This window comes from Heloderma suspectum, chromosome 17, assembly GCF_057233095.1.
Source record: "Heloderma suspectum isolate Gila_16-S chromosome 17, 16-S_ref, whole genome shotgun sequence".
Lineage (NCBI taxonomy): Eukaryota > Metazoa > Chordata > Lepidosauria > Squamata > Helodermatidae > Heloderma > Heloderma suspectum.
The window spans coordinates 9,625,988-9,641,656 of record NC_139474.1 but is presented as its reverse complement, the minus strand read 5'-3'; the positions used below and the strand labels follow the sequence as shown (position 1 = coordinate 9,641,656).

Sequence of the window (15,669 nt, the reverse complement as noted above, 5' to 3'; positions counted from 1 at the left end):
GTGTCTCCTTCTCCACTGTCTCCAAACCAGGCATAATTCTGTGAATCTCTGTCGTACCTCCCCTCACTCATCCCTTTTCCAAGCTAGCTAATCCCAGCTGTTCTAACCTTCCCTCACAGGGAAGATGCCCCAGCCCCTTGCTCATTGTAGTTGCCCTTTTCTGCGCTTTTGCCAATGCCACAGTGGCATTTTTTAGGGGTGGTGACCAGAACTGTACACAGTATTACCAGTGTGGTAATTTGTATTTGTATCGGGGCAGTATGATCTTGGCAGTTTTAGTCTCAATTCCGTAATTATGCCTTACATGGAGTTTGCCATTTTTACGGCAGCCTCACACTGCGCCAGCGTTTTCATTGAGCGGTCCACCGCAAACCAAGGTCTCTTTCTTGCTCTGTCACCACAAACGCAAATCCTATCAGGTTATACTTAAAGTTGGGGTTTTTTGCCCCAATGTGCATCACTTTACACTCGCTTACATTGAACTGCCTTTGCCATTTAGATGCCCATTCTCCCAGCTTGGAGAGATCCTTTTGGAGCGATGGAGATCGGCAGGCTGCAGTGCCCAGAGGTGGCCACCGGAGGGCGCCCCAGTGCAGGCGCTGAGGCCTTTACAGGACGGTGGAGACCGGCAGGCTGCAGTGCCCAGAGGTGGCCACCGGAGGGCGCCCCAGTGCAGGCGCTGAGGCCTTTACAGGGCGGTGGAGACCGGCAGGCTGCAGTGCCCAGAGGTGGCCACCGGAGGGCGCCCCAGTGCAAGCGCTGAGGCCTTTACAGGGCGGTGGAGACCGGCAGGCTGAGGGAGCTATGCAGGGAAAGCGGGGCTGCTCCACCAGCCTTCCCAAAAGACCAGGTTTCAAAAGTGCCAGGTAGATCTGGGTTCCTTCAATTTGGCCACAAGAGGTGGCCACCAGAGGGCGTCCCAGTGCAAGCACTGATGCCTTTACAGGGCGAAGGAGACCGGCAGGCTGCAGTGCCCAGAGCTGGCGACCGGAGGGCGCCCCAGTGCAGGCGCTGAGGCCTTTACAGGGCGGTGGAGACCGGCAGGCTGCAGTGCCCAGAGGTGGCCACCGGAGGGCACCCCGGTGCAGGCGCTGAGGCCTTTACAGGGCGGTGGAGACCGGCAGGCTGCAGTGCCCAGAGCTGGAGACCGGCAGGCTGCAGTGCCCAGAGTTGGCCACCGGAGGGTGCCCCGGTGCAGGTGCTGAGGCCTTTACAGGACGGTGGAGACCGGCAGGCTGCAGTGCCCAGAGGTGGCCACCGGAGGGCGCCCCAGTGCAGGCGCTGAGGCCTTTACAGGGCGGTGGAGACCGGCAGGCTGCAGTGCCCAGAGGTGGCCACTGGAGGGCGCCCCGGTGCAGGCGCTGAGGCCTTTACAGGGCGAAGGAGACCGGCAGGCTGCTGTGCCCAGAGGTGGCCACCGGAGGGCGCCCCAGTGCAAGCGCTGAGGCCTTTACAGGGCGGTGGAGACCGGCAGGCTGAGGGAGCTATGCAGGGAAAGCGGGGCTGCTCCACCAGCCTTCCCAAAAGACCAGGTTTCAAAAGTGCCAGGTAGATCTGGGTTCCTTCAATTTGGCCACAAGAGGTGGCCACCAGAGGGCGTCCCAGTGCAAGCACTGATGCCTTTACAGGGCGAAGGAGACCGGCAGGCTGCAGTGCCCAGAGCTGGCGACCGGAGGGCGCCCCAGTGCAGGCGCTGAGGCCTTTACAAGGCGGTGGAGACCGGCAGGCTGCAGTGCCCAGAGCTGGCGACCGGAGGGCGCCCCAGTGCAGGCGCTGAGGCCTTTACAGGGCGGTGGAGACCGGCAGGCTGCAGTGCCCAGAGGTGGCCACCGGAGGGCGCCCCAGTGCAGGCGCTGAGGCCTTTACAAGGCGGTGGAGACCGGCAGGCTGCAGTGCCCAGAGCTGGCGACCGGAGGGCGCCCCGGTGCAGGCGCTGAGGCCTTTACAGGGCGGTGGAGACCGGCAGGCTGCAGTGCCCAGAGCTGGAGACCGGCAGGCTGCAGTGCCCAGAGTTGGCCACCGGAGGGTGCCCCGGTGCAGGTGCTGAGGCCTTTACAGGACGGTGGAGACCGGCAGGCTGCAGTGCCCAGAGGTGGCCACCGGAGGGCGCCCCGGTGCAGGCGCTGAGGCCTTTACAGGGCGGTGGAGACCGGCAGGCTGCAGTGCCCAGAGGTGGCCACCGGAGGGCGCCCCGGTGCAGGCGCTGAGGCCTTTACAGGGCGGTGGAGACCGGCAGGCTGCAGTGCCCAGAGGTGGCCACCGGGGGGCGCCCCGGTGCAGGCGCTGAGGCCTTTACAGGGCGGTGGAGACCGGCAGGCTGCAGTGCCCAGAGGTGGCCACCGGAGGGCGCCCCGGTGCAGGCGCTGAGGCCTTTACAGGGCGAAGGAGACCGGCAGGCTGCTGTGCCCAGAGGTGGCCACCGGAGGGCGCCCCAGTGCAAGCGCTGAGGCCTTTACAGGGCGGTGGAGACCGGCAGGCTGAGGGAGCTATGCAGGGAAAGCGGGGCTGCTCCACCAGCCTTCCCAAAAGACCAGGTTTCAAAAGTGCCAGGTAGATCTGGGTTCCTTCAATTTGGCCACAAGAGGTGGCCACCAGAGGGCGTCCCAGTGCAAGCACTGATGCCTTTACAGGGCGAAGGAGACCGGCAGGCTGCAGTGCCCAGAGCTGGCGACCGGAGGGCGCCCCAGTGCAGGCGCTGAGGCCTTTACAGGGTGGTGGAGACCGGCAGGCTGCAGTGCCCAGAGGTGGCCACCGGAGGGCGCCCCGGTGCAGGCGCTGAGGCCTTTACAGGGCGGTGGAGACCGGCAGGCTGCAGTGCCCAGAGGTGGCCACCGGAGGGCGCCCCAGTGCAAGCGCTGAGGCCTTTACAGGGCGGTGGAGACCGGCAGGCTGAGGGAGCTATGCAGGGAAAGCGGGGCTGCTCCACCAGCCTTCCCAAAAGACCAGGTTTCAAAAGTGCCAGGTAGATCTGGGTTCCTTCAATTTGGCCACAAGAGGTGGCCACCAGAGGGCGTCCCAGTGCAAGCACTGATGCCTTTACAGGGCGAAGGAGACCGGCAGGCTGCAGTGCCCAGAGCTGGCGACCGGAGGGCGCCCCAGTGCAGGCGCTGAGGCCTTTACAGGGTGGTGGAGACCGGCAGGCTGCAGTGCCCAGAGGTGGCCACCGGAGGGCGCCCCGGTGCAGGCGCTGAGGCCTTTACAGGGCGGTGGAGACCGGCAGGCTGCAGTGCCCAGAGGTGGCCACCGGAGGGCGCCCCAGTGCAAGCGCTGAGGCCTTTACAGGGCGGTGGAGACCGGCAGGCTGAGGGAGCTATGCAGGGAAAGCGGGGCTGCTCCACCAGCCTTCCCAAAAGACCAGGTTTCAAAAGTGCCAGGTAGATCTGGGTTCCTTCAATTTGGCCACAAGAGGTGGCCACCAGAGGGCATCCCAGTGCAAGCACTGATGCCTTTACAGGGCGAAGGAAACCGGCAGGCTGCAGTGCCCAGAGGTGGCCACCGGAGGGCGCCCCAGTGCAGGCGCTGAGGCCTTTACAAGGCGGTGGAGACCGGCAGGCTGCAGTGCCCAGAGCTGGCGACCGGAGGGCGCCCCGGTGCAGGCGCTGAGGCCTTTACAGGGCGGTGGAGACCGGCAGGCTGCAGTGCCCAGAGGTGGCCACCGGAGGGCGCCCCGGTGCAGGCGCTGAGGCCTTTACAGGGCGGTGGAGACCGGCAGGCTGCAGTGCCCAGAGGTGGCCACCGGAGGGCGCCCCGGTGCAGGCGCTGAGGCCTTTACAGGGCGAAGGAGACCGGCAGGCTGCAGTGCCCAGAGGTGGCCACCGGAGGGCGCCCCGGTGCAGGCGCTGAGGCCTTTACAGGGCGGTGGAGACCGGCAGGCTGCAGTGCCCAGAGGTGGCCACCGGAGGGCGCCCCGGTGCAGGCGCTGAGGCCTTTACAGGGCGGTGGAGACCGGCAGGCTGCAGTGCCCAGAGGTGGCCACCGGAGGGCGCCCCGGTGCAGGCGCTGAGGCCTTTACAGGGCGAAGGAGACCGGCAGGCTGCAGTGCCCAGAGGTGGCCACCGGGGGGCGCCCCGGTGCAGGCGCTGAGGCCTTTACAGGGCGGTGGAGACCGGCAGGCTGCAAAGGTGAAAGGACCTTTTCACCAGCAGCCCCATGATTGTTGGAATACCATTTCCCCAGAGCCATACCTGGCACCTACTTTCCTGCGCCAAGCAAAAGACATATTTATTTCCCCAAAGACCTTACCTAAGAGCGCTTATACTGGGGTGCCCTCTGGTGGCCAACTGCGAACACTGCAACCTGCTGATTATAGCCCTGTAAAGACTTCAGCGCTTATACTGGGGTGCCCTCCGGTGGCCAATTCTGAGCACTGCAACCCGCTGATCCCCCTAGCCTAGTCCATCCCCCAGTACAGCCTGCTTGAATGGCTGCTGGAGCTGAACCTTGAAGACTGGAGTCTTTAACATGGAGTTCTCAAACAGCCTGGTGGACAATCCGCCATCACTAAGCAATAAGTGGTTGATAAAATGCTAAGAATTATTATTAAAATCGGTAGGGGCCAGTCGTAATGTCGTTATAGTTGGGGAATGCCGTTACAGACAAATTCATGGAGTAATCATAGGTCAGCGGAACAGCACATATTTACATCCTTGGCATCTCCAGGTCGGGCTGAGAAGGCGTCCTATCTGAAGGCCTGGAGATGCTGCTGCCAGACAGTGCATACAATACTGAACCAGATGAACCAACATGGCTTCCAATGTTCCTGTGGCTATATGGAACCTCCATTTGCACACCATTGAATACCAGTTGCTGGGGGGATCACAGAAGGAGATGGTCTATTTATTGCCTTTGTGATCTGCTTTTGCATTTGCTAGAGGCAATTGGTCAGCCACCGAGTGAAATAGGATGTTAGACTAAATGGCCCTTCTGTTATTAATCAACGAGGGCAGACTTGTGTATTTGTTCAGCCTATCTTGGTTTTTGGTGTGTTACTGTAATAGGAATCAAAGACAAAATATTAAAGACAATGTTTCCTTCTAACTACACACAATAACCAATTGTTTACTAAATTACTCCCACCTCTTCTTTCAGTATCTGAAAGAGGCACTCCTATCCAAGCTTTGGTAATATGCAAATTTCATTCTATTTAAAATCAACTGATTTCAGTCGTTTAGACAACGTAGTTAAGCCAACGGAGGGAGCGAACCTATGGCTGCTAGTCAGCGGCTAGACAGCCATAGGATATCTTGTTTTCCAGGAAACGACCTCGGTGCCCACGCTCCAAGGTCAGTTCCTGGAGAACCCACCTTCCCCCCTCCCGCACTGCCTTGCAGGCAGCGCAGAGAAGCCCCGCGCTCCGCGCTCACAAGAGGAGCGTGGAGTGGCCGACACAGGGCATTCCGGGGCGGGGAGGGTGGAAATGCCGACACAACACACCCTATCTGTCATACGGTAGCCTCCTCCCCCGCTCTGCCCTCCCGTGGCCAGATAGCCGAAAGCAGCTGTCTAGATGAAAATGCAGGGCAGGAGGAGCACGGAACAACATGTTCGGACGTGGCTGCCTATCCGCATAGGATTGCGCCCTAAGGCTGTGATCCTGTGCACATTCACTGAAGAGTAATCTCCACTAAACACAGTGGGATTTACTTCTGAATCAACATCCATAGTATTATGCTATTAAAAAAATCTTTAAAGCTTTAAAATGTAATTATGTTCAGTGCCAAATAAAGCCACCCACCACAGGCAAAAAATGTTTATGATATATAAAGAGCTAGAAGCACAGCAGTGACTGAACGCCACCTTGCCATAGTGCTCAGTGCATCCATTGCTGTGGACACACAAAAACAGAGCAAGAGCAAAATGAACAATCCAGTATAGTTTTATTTCAGGCTGTTTATACCCAAGAGAACAGAGGCAACAGAGAAGGCGTTAAAGCAACTGTGTAAAGTACACTGCCCTCCTCCCAGTGCACCAATTTATGCCAAATCTCAGATGCAGTGTGGGGCATCAGCCCACAGAAGCCAGGTAGGAGCCAGGTGTCCGGGGCTCAGAGCTGACATACAATGTTGTTGGCCAAGCTGCAAGTGAGGCCAGTCCCATCCTCTTCCACATTCAGGGCCTTCACCACACCATCCTGCACCACCATGGAGAACCTGTAGGATGGGATGGGATGTGGGGGGCGGACAGAGGGAGGGAAGAACAGAACTCAGGCTGAGCAACAGTGTTTACAGCAGGGTAACAGAGCCATCTGTTTCTAACCCAAGGAGAAATCTACTTAGCAGCCAGACCAGGCTACACAGAAACAGGCCAGTTGGAAAGTGCGTTTTCTCCCCAACGAAGAACTCTGTGTAGCCTGTAAATCTAAGGCAGTGCTTAATTTACTGGGGGGGGGGGAATTAATGGAATCCAGAAACCCCACCCCAATTCTATGCTGGAATACAGATTGGACAGCCATATGTCAAGGATGCTGTGGTTGCCAGATTTCTGCAGGTTGGACCAAATGACCTCCAAGGTCCCTTCTATGTTTCTGTCTTACCCCCTTTTCCACATTACTCACATGAATGGGGTAACTATGTCAAAAGCAGCTGTGCGACTGTGCCTTTAGTGCCGCCCCCACATTGCATGGCGCCCCCTGGTCCAGCTTTTGCCCATGTGGGGACATCCAAGGCAGGGAAGCCTTTGCGTGTACACCTGTACTCATGGAAACCGCCCTGGGTCTTACACCCTCAACTGCACCATGGCTGGAAGAAGCCATGCAGCACGGGGAGAGGAGCGACCATGGCCCTGCAGCCCTTTTCGACACTGCCCATTCACAGGGGGGCTTATGGCTTCCCCTGTTTTTAGCCAAATGGGAGCCCTTCCCCTGTAGCCTTCAAAACAGTATCAAGGGGGCCTGCCACAAAAAGGTAAGGGGGCCGGAGGGCTCAGCCCCCCGCATAATTTGAGCACCAGTCAAAGGCTTGCTCAGCCTTTAAAGAGCCAATTGGGTTCAATAAGACAACAGTAATGTTGTCAACTCTGGGGCAGAGGCGACAGGAAATGCAGGCCTTACAAGTGACAGAAGAGGGGTGGTGGATGGGGGGGTTGAGGGTTATTTACTATTTACTTATTTGATTTATTTCCTGCCTTTCCACCAAAAAATGCCACTCAAGGCAGCTAATAATAATAAGACTGAGATTAAAACAAAAATCTAATTAAAATGATCATAAAAACAAACAAATTAAAAGGTCACTTAAAAACAACACACTAAATGAAATAAAAGCAGCATCCAACCCAACTGAAGCAACTTCAGCAATACCTGACATGCCAAAGACCTGACTGAAATAAAACATATTTCCCTGCTGGCAGAAGGACCTTGGCAAGGAGTTCCAGAACCTGGGGGCAGCCACCGAGAAGGCACCGTCTCATGTCCCCACCAAACATTCCTCCGATGGCAGGAGGACCGAGAGAAGAGCCTCCCAGAAAGATCTTAAAACCCCAGCAAAGAGAAATTGATCAACACCTCAGTGGCAGAGGCAAGCCTGCCTCTCCGTCCCCCATCGCTCTGCTCTTCCTGCCCACTTTCTCCTTACCGTTTGGACCGGTTGCTCCCAAAGAGCTCCCGAAGTGGTTCCTTATCCAGTAACAAGTTTGTGGCCTGTGGGGAAAACAGAAGTGGGGGCGGGGGCTAAGGGTTTGGAGAACAACGAAAGGAAAGGATAGCCCACTGCAATAAATAATTTTTTTTAAAAAAAGTTGCCCACACTTTTGCAGGTGCAATTAAATAAAAAAACAAAGATGGGGCAGTTAAACAAGGAACAACCCAGAAATAGTAGGGGTGCTTGTTGCAGACAGACTAAGATCAAGGGGCTGAGCATGTCCACCTTTCTCGTGCTCCCCACCACCCCCGGAGTTTGAGGGAGACTGCAGCCTTTCTCCCTCTCTCATAAATCTAGTATTAGTGGGATGTTCAGGACAGATAAAAGGCAGCACCTCTGCCCACCCCCCCATGACGGATTTCCCTAGAGGGAATGCAGTCCCCAGCAGACGAAAGTTCCCCCCACCTCATCCCTGCCATAAATGTATGTTTGGGGGGATCAAGGAGGCCAGATCAGAGATCTCAGTACCTTCCCAAATGCTCCTGTCGGATCAGCCAGCATCCGCACCTGTGGAGGACAGAAGGCAAACCCCAGTGGTAAATGGACTGCTGCTGGTAAGAAAAGGGGATTGTGGTGCTTTGAAACACAGGGCGAAGCAGCAACGTGCAAGAATTACAAATGTTTAAGGCAGCCTTGTAAATAAGCTTACAAAAGTTAGTGGTTTGCACAACAGACAAAGTAACTGTAGTTGGCTGGGAGAAGACAGAGGAGGGAAGAAGCTCCGTCCCTCCTCTGGCAGCCCACTGCTGGACACAGAAAGAGCCACCCTCTTCTGGCAGCTGACCTGGTTTCTATGTTGGGCATAGAGGAGAGGCAGAGCACCTCACCCCTTCCCCCACCGCACCCCAGCTCACTCGCCTGCATAGGGTTCCTTGTTGCCCGCGGCGATCAGGCAAGTGCTTAAATCCAAGGCTGTGTTAAAGAACATTGCAGAACATGCTGCAAAGGACAGAGATAGATGGTAGCAGCTGTCTGAATAAGGAGAACCACGGCTTGGTAATGCCGGCTTCAAAGAGGTGATACACTCACTGCAAGCCTTCAAGTCCTAAGTGCCCATTCAGGTTACGTTTGTTGTTCAGGTGTCCCAGCAAGGCCTTTTGTGCATGCGCCTGAAAACGCAGAGTGCGAGCACAACAAATGGAAAGGCCACCCAGGTGTACTGGCCAGGGAGCAAGGCCAGCCAGTCAAAGGCAGCTGGCAGTCGGCTGAGCACAGACAACACGGAGTAACGAACAATCAGCTTATGGAGCCACCGCCAACAGATGCGGTGATGTGCCCCAGAATTACAGCACAATCCTATACATATCTACTCAGAAGTAAGTCCCATCAAGCTCACCCCCAGCTCAGTGTGTACAGGATTCTAATTAATGGAACCTCCATGGTCAGAGGCAGTATACCTCTGAATGCTAGGTGTTGGGGATCAACAACAGGTAAAGGTAATCCCTTTCGTGCCCCGCTTTGCAAGCTTCCCAGAGGAACCTGGCTGTCTCCTGTTGGAAACAGCAGACTGGGCTAGGTAGACTTCGGTGTGATCCAGGAAGGCAATACTTATGTTAAAGGGACGCTCTGTCGCAAGTCTGCTATTGAATAATGAACGAAAGAGCCGTTGCTGGAGTTACACAACCTCATCTTGCTGGCACAGAGCATCTCTCGCCTGAAGCACAGAGCAGAAACCACTTCCGAGATTGGGAGTGGGGGGGTTGCTCTGGATACTATCCTTGCCTCCTCCACTCTAGACTGGCCTCTCCCAGCCCTTGGCCATGCTCTCCCTTTCATCTGCATAAAACAAGGAGAATAATGCCAAATTAATTGGGGAAAAGTTTTAAAAGGGCAAGGGGAAAACCTTGCTGCAATTGTCTGGGCATGACTATGCCTGTCGGGCAGTGTTTCCGAAACCTCCGGTAGCTGAGGACCAAACCACATGCAATGTGGAAAACCTGTGAGCAGATCCTCCTTGCTTTTAAAACAAACAACTTCTGAAGCAGCACTGTGGCAACTCTGATTTTAACTGGAGCTGTGATGCTGTGGAAGGGAATGTTTAAGCCTCCTACACCAGGCCATTTCTACTAGTCAGGGAAATTCATGTTTTCTTTCTCTGGAAGCCTGAGAGGCCCCCATGGCACGAAACACTGTTATTCAGGCTCTGATATCATCTGAAGCGGCTTAGCGTAAAGAAGGGCTGAATCCACTTTTGGAGAAGATGTCGCATTCCAGTGTTGGGTGGAGCCAAATGCAGAAGCACATTTTAGCTTAAAGCTCTCAGTGCCTATAAGGAAGCCTCAGGAGAAGCATTTCAACCTTTTAGACTGGGGGAAAAACTGCACAAGAGCCGGGAAACTGGTCAGGGGGAAAAGAGGCATGGCTGCCTGGGGAACACTTGAGGGCTGGGTTTGGCTGCCCCTGAAGACAGGCCCAAAGCTACAGCTCGGCTACCCCCCTCTGCACCCTTACATTCAATGTAAGCAAGGGTAAAAGTGATGCATATTGCGGCCAAAAATCTTAACTTCACATATACACCACTAGGACCTGAACTGGCAGTGACTCCGGGTTGTGGTGGCCAGATCGATGAAAAGGTTGACCCGGTGCACAGCTTCCATGAAAAAAGGCAAATTCCGTACTGGGCATCATTTGGGCACATGGCCCAGATCTGGTTGCATAGGAAGGCCTTCAAGTGAAAAACTCCTCATGTTATGAATATGTTAAGGATGTTTTCCTTTCTTTGCATCTTCACTTTGTCTTGGGGGCAGGGGGGGGAATGAGTCGTTGTTCTGGGCAATTTAGGATTTTTTATGATGGTGGTATTTTCTGGTGGTTGTCTATTGCAAATTTTGTGGCTTTGGTTTTATTGGATGCATATTTTATTGTTGTAAGCAGCTCCAAGTTGCTTTTAGGAAGGGGGGAAAATGGGATATACATTTTTAAAATAAAAACTAAATAAATAGCGGAATCTTGCCTTTAAATCTTCCACTACAGTGTCAATAGCGGAGGTGGGGTTAAATTGGGAAAACGGGAATGAAATATCCCCCTTCCTACACTGCTCTGATCAAAATCAGAGCCCCACATGTCAGCCTTAAGTTTTGACTTATTTAAAGATATATACGCATTTCTCGGGAGATCTAATCACAGATCCCTTACATTACCTGTGGTTTTAATTTGTGGATTAAAACTGGAGGTACACTTCCCTCTTACACATGCGGGGGAGTTTACTCCAAAGTGTGCAAGATGACGGTTGGCGCCAACTCTGTTGCACCAACTGCACCTGACGCAGCAGAACTATTTCTCTGTCTCTATAGGCTAGCCCAGTGTTCCCTAAGCTGGAGCCCTCCAGAGGCTTTCAACTATAACTCCCATCTTCCCTGGCTGGCTGGGGCTGATGGGAGTTGTGGCCCAAAACTCTTGGTAGAGGCCAGGTTGGGGAAAGGCTGGACTGGCCATTCCCTCGCAGCATGGAGCTTCGACACCATTGCTAGACTGATGGAGTTCTTTCCTTCCGTCCCCTCTCCTGGTAGCTGAGGGCCAAATTACACAGAATACTAAATGTGTAGGTGATCAAAACTTTTCTTTTTACTTTTGTGTAAGTGATCTGTATTGGGACCACCAGGCACGGGTGGGATGGCGGGGGTTAATCCTTCCCACCCAAACACTTCCTTCTTTAAATTCATCCCCTCCCTACATGCGGGAGCTTAAAGAAAAATAATTCAATTGGCACCATATCACCTACATGCTACGCATTTAACATGGCATGTTGTTTAGCCCTTAGAACATGCAGAAATCTGTCCTGTCCTGCCACTTGAGTGCTGAAGCGATTCCCTCAGGCCTAGTTAACTTCATCTTCTGTTTCCTTCCACTCCCCCAGCTCCTTAACACACAGTCCTTGGATTAAGAAGAGGTGTTTGCTTAATTAGGAGCCTCCAGCAATCTGGAGATACAGGCCCAGGATAATGAAAGAGGGTTTCCTAAGCCCTCTAATACCAACGTTGGGGGAATTTTATTGGGGCGGGGGGCAGGGGGCGGGCAAGCGTTCAACCTGCCGTTGCTCATTTTCCCCGAGCAGAGGAGCATTCTTTGGCACAAACAATGCTCACAACTGCAAACACAGCTGTGCTCAACCCAAAAGACTTTCAAAAGCTCTGAGACGAAGCAATCACATCACACAACAAGCAAACGTTTTTATTTCAGGGGTAGGGAACCTCTTTCAGCTGAATTCAATTTCAGAGAAGTTCTCGGAGGCCGCATTCCAGTAGCAGACGGGGCCATAGGCAAATGTGGAGGGACAAAAACACCAGCCTATTTCAGCTTAAAGCTCTTCCTGCCCAGTAACTTAAGTTTTAGGAGAAGCATTTCAAACATTTAGAATGGGGGGAAAGGTGCACAAAAGCCAGGAAACCACTGGTGGTTGGGGGAAACGGAGTGGGGTTAGGGGAATGGGACGTGGCCATCTGGGAACACGTAGGGCTGGACTGGGGTCCCAAGAGGCTGGATTTGCTCCTTGGGCCGAGGTTACCCAGCTCTGCTTTATTGATTACATTTCCAACCTGCTTTGCAGTCAAGACCAACTCCCAAAGTGGTCAGCAATGAAAATCCTCACAAAGGTACAATATAATTAGAGACAGGCGGGTGTATGTGCAGAATGCAGTCCCTTTCCATCCCTAGCAGTTGGCAATACAGTCCAGGGACTTCTCTGGAGAGGGAGGCAGAAAGCACTGGATGTGAACTCCGGCGTATGTGTATGGACAGGGCTGGTGGAAAGTCAAAGTGCCAACCCACAGGAGCGGCCTCTCCAATCTGCAGAGTCTCCTGAAGCCTGGCACTGGATGAATCCCATGAGATGTGTTAACTTATATGAACTTGAGAAATAAGAGGAACTTTGTGTAGTGTTGCAAGGAGCTATGGAGACCCACCCATCTAGTTGCCAGACATCTTAGTCAGCCACCTTCTGGGCTTCCAAGATTTCACCAGACACTTCTCAACTTACTGCTGCAACCATAAGGGCTAGAAACTTGGTTTTAGTTTTTTAAAACAAGATAGCCGCAATTCTTCCATTACCTACCTTTCCCTCGGCTTGATGAGCCTTCCCCCACGCGTTCATGACGAAGACATCGTTGACGGACAAGCAGGCAATGATTTCCACACCTTTACCCTTGAGCTGACCTGCCTTCTCCACGTAGCCTGGAAGGTGGGTCTATATTGAAGGGGGCAAGTGGAATAAAACAAACCATCAGGGCACATTCCTATGCATGTCTGCACAGGAAAAGAAGAGCTACAATTCCCAGCATGCCCCTAGCCAGCCATGCTGGCTGGGGCAGGCTTGAAGTTGTAGGACTTTTCAAAAATCTATGCATGACTGTGCCCCCAGAGACTTTCAGCGCAGCAGGGAAACAGGAACACCGTCAGGACAACTTCCTGAATGCAGTTGTCGAAAGTTCACTGATCAGAGTATCCGTCTGAGCGCCAAAGTTTTGGGTTTTTTAACCACAGTTCTGGCTTTCCGACGGCTATTGCTGCTCTACCTTCGAGTTTTAGATTTGAAGATTTATTTAGAGGATTTATATGCCACTCTACATCCAGTAAAATTCCCGAGCAGTGAACAACAAAAAAGAATCGATTTTAAAAAATGATAAAAAATACAGAATTAAAATCTTTAAAATCCAATTATGCCAGTAAAGCTGTGGTTGGTCAGTCAGGGAAGGCTAGGCTTGTTGAAATAAAAATGTCTTCAGCAGTTGCCGAAAATGAAATGACACTGGTGCCTGCCTGACATCAACAGGCAGGGAGTTCCACAGACAGGGAGCCAATGAACTCAAGGCTCTGCTCTGAGGGTACTCCACATGGACTGCACGTGGAACCACCGGGAGCACTTCATCCGATGACCTCAGTAACTGGGCAGGCTGGTAAGGGAGAAGGCACTCTTTCCAATATCTTGGTCTCAAGTTGTTTAGGGCTTTATACACCACTAACAAAACCTTAAACCTGGCCTGGCAGCAAATAGGCAGCCGGCGCAGTTCCCTCAGTGAGCATGTCACACGCTGAAAAGGGACAGCACTCGACAACCATTGTGCTGCTGCATATTCTGGACTAGCTGCAGCTTTCGGAACAGCTTTCAAAGCAGCCCCACAATGAGGGGGGTGAGGTCACTAAACAGGAGTCCCAGCAGTCAAACCCAAGGTCTTAACTCACATTTGAACAACCCGGGGTGAACGCCCCGGGCACCCCAAACAGGACACCCTTCTTGCCTTTGAAGAGGCTCAACAAGTCCACCTTGGTGCCGGGGTCTCCTTCGTAGACCTCCACGCTGGGGAGCTTGTCTCCAACCTGGCAAGAAAAGGAGGCAAAGGTTTAATGCTCTTCTTCCTCCCCATAGCTTGCACTGGGTCAGTTTTGGCCACTTGGACAGGAGACAGCGTCAAACGCATCCTTCTCCAAACGAGCACACCCCGCATGCGAAGACAGTCTTGCTCATGATGTCCTTCACGCCAGTCCTCCCATCATGAGCAAGACTGTCTTCGCACGCGGGGTGTGCTCTTTTGGAGGAGGATGCGTTCGATGCTGTCTCCTGTCCAAGTGGCCAAAACTGACCCAGTGCAAGCTATGGGGAGGAAGAAGAGCTCTATGTGGCTGTTTCTTGGGGGATGCTTCCATAAGGTTCTCTTACACAGATCTAGGGCTGGCATTCTATGTGACTGGAGAAGTGTCCATTTGCAATGGGGCCGAGATGGTGCTCTTGCTGACTGGAGCTTTCCTTTGCATAGACCCAGAGCTGGTGTTCTATTAGGGCTTGGGATCACCCTGTATGGGGCTGGTCCTTTCCCGTGGGTTTTTTTTTTCTATTGCACAGAACAGCCACTGGCAATGCTAGCTGGGGATGATTGGAGCCGTGCCCTTCAAATGTGTTAGGGCTACCAGGTTGGGGAGGGGAGGCTAACATAGATCCACAGCTGGCATTCTATGGGGCTGCTTTTTTGCCAGGGTTTGCTATCACACAATCGACCCAAGAGGGCTGGTGATTTATGGGGCTGGGCAGGGAGCTTGTCATCTGTGGGGCTGTTCTTTTGCATTGGGGGAGGAGCCTTTCTGTTGTACAGACCCAGGGTTGGTGTTCTACGGGGCCAGGGAACAGCCTGCCCTCTATGGGGCTGCTCTCTTGCACAAGGGGTGGGGGAGGGTTTCCACTGCACAGACCCAGGGAGAGTGTTCTGTGGGGCCGGGGAACAGCCTGCCCTCTATGGGGCTGTTCTTTTGCATATGAGGCGGGGTTTTCCATCGCGCAGCCCCGGGGCTGGTGTTCTGTGGGGCCGGGGAACAGCCTGTCCCCTATGGGGCGGTTCTTTTGCATATGGGGCGGGAGGCTTTCCATCGCGCAGCCCCGGGGCTGCTGCTCTATGGGGCCAGGGAGCCGCCTGCCCGCTATAGGGCTAGGTGGTGCAGGGGACCCCCTTTTCCTAGTGGGGCGGGCGAAGGGGCGCGGTGGGGCTTTCCTCCGCTCGCTCACCTTGAGAGCCGCCATGGCCGGCGCCGCGGATCCGAAGGCCCGCAGGAGGCTCACCGCAGCCGCCCAGCCGTGTCCAGGCGGGGAACCGGGACTAGCTCCCCAGCGGCATCGCGAGCCCAGCACCGCCGCCCCTCTCCTCCCCGTTGCCATGGAAATCGCTTGAGTGACGGCTGCCATGGCAACCCGCGGCCTTTGAAGTCCTCCACCGCCTCCGTGGGTTGTGCAAGCGCAGACGCCCTTCTCGCTCCCTGTCCCGTTCCCCCACCGCAAGGGTGGCTGGGTGGGTGCGCGGGTGGGAAATCTGCATCTCATTTGCATGTCACTTATGGCTGTCCCTATCCTCTTAGGCACACTTACCCGCGAGTAAGCCCACTGGTTCCAACGGCACTTACTCCCACGTAAGCAGGAACGGGAGCGCAGCCTACTTTGTTGCAGCGCAGGATGTGGACATTCTGGGGAATAGAAATAAGAGGGCAGTGAAACCTTACGTATGCTTACTTGTGGGTAAATCCCATTGAAATCAATGAGAATTGACTCCCGAGTAAA

General features: G+C 54.2%; 1 protein-coding gene across 1 annotated transcript; it reads right to left on the bottom strand.

Moving 5' to 3' along the window:
* Positions 1-5,734: 5,734 nt before the first annotated feature.
* On the bottom strand, positions 5,735-15,395 carry PRDX5 (peroxiredoxin 5). The gene is made up of 6 exons (XM_084823701.1): positions 15,124-15,395; positions 13,812-13,946; positions 12,685-12,816; positions 8,103-8,141; positions 7,569-7,633; positions 5,735-6,149 (listed from the first exon to the last, which is right to left on the bottom strand). The coding sequence occupies exons 1-6, from the start codon at positions 15,298-15,300 to the stop codon at positions 6,044-6,046; spliced, it is 654 nt and encodes a 217-aa protein (XP_084679827.1). The 5' UTR covers positions 15,301-15,395; the 3' UTR covers positions 5,735-6,043.
* Positions 15,396-15,669: the final 274 nt, after the last annotated feature.

Excerpts from the sequence above, each read along its gene's own strand:
- PRDX5 (XM_084823701.1), bottom strand. The coding sequence starts at position 15,300 with ATGGCAGCCGTCACTCAAGCGATTTCCATGGCAACGGGGAGGAGAGGG. Across the intron at positions 13,947-15,123 it reads CGGCCATGGCGGCTCTCAAG|GTTGGAGACAAGCTCCCCAG; the intron begins GTGAGCGAGCGG and ends TTTTCTTGCCAG. Across the intron at positions 7,634-8,102 it reads CGACAGGAGCATTTGGGAAG|GCCACAAACTTGTTACTGGA; the intron begins GTACTGAGATCT and ends TTTTCCCCACAG.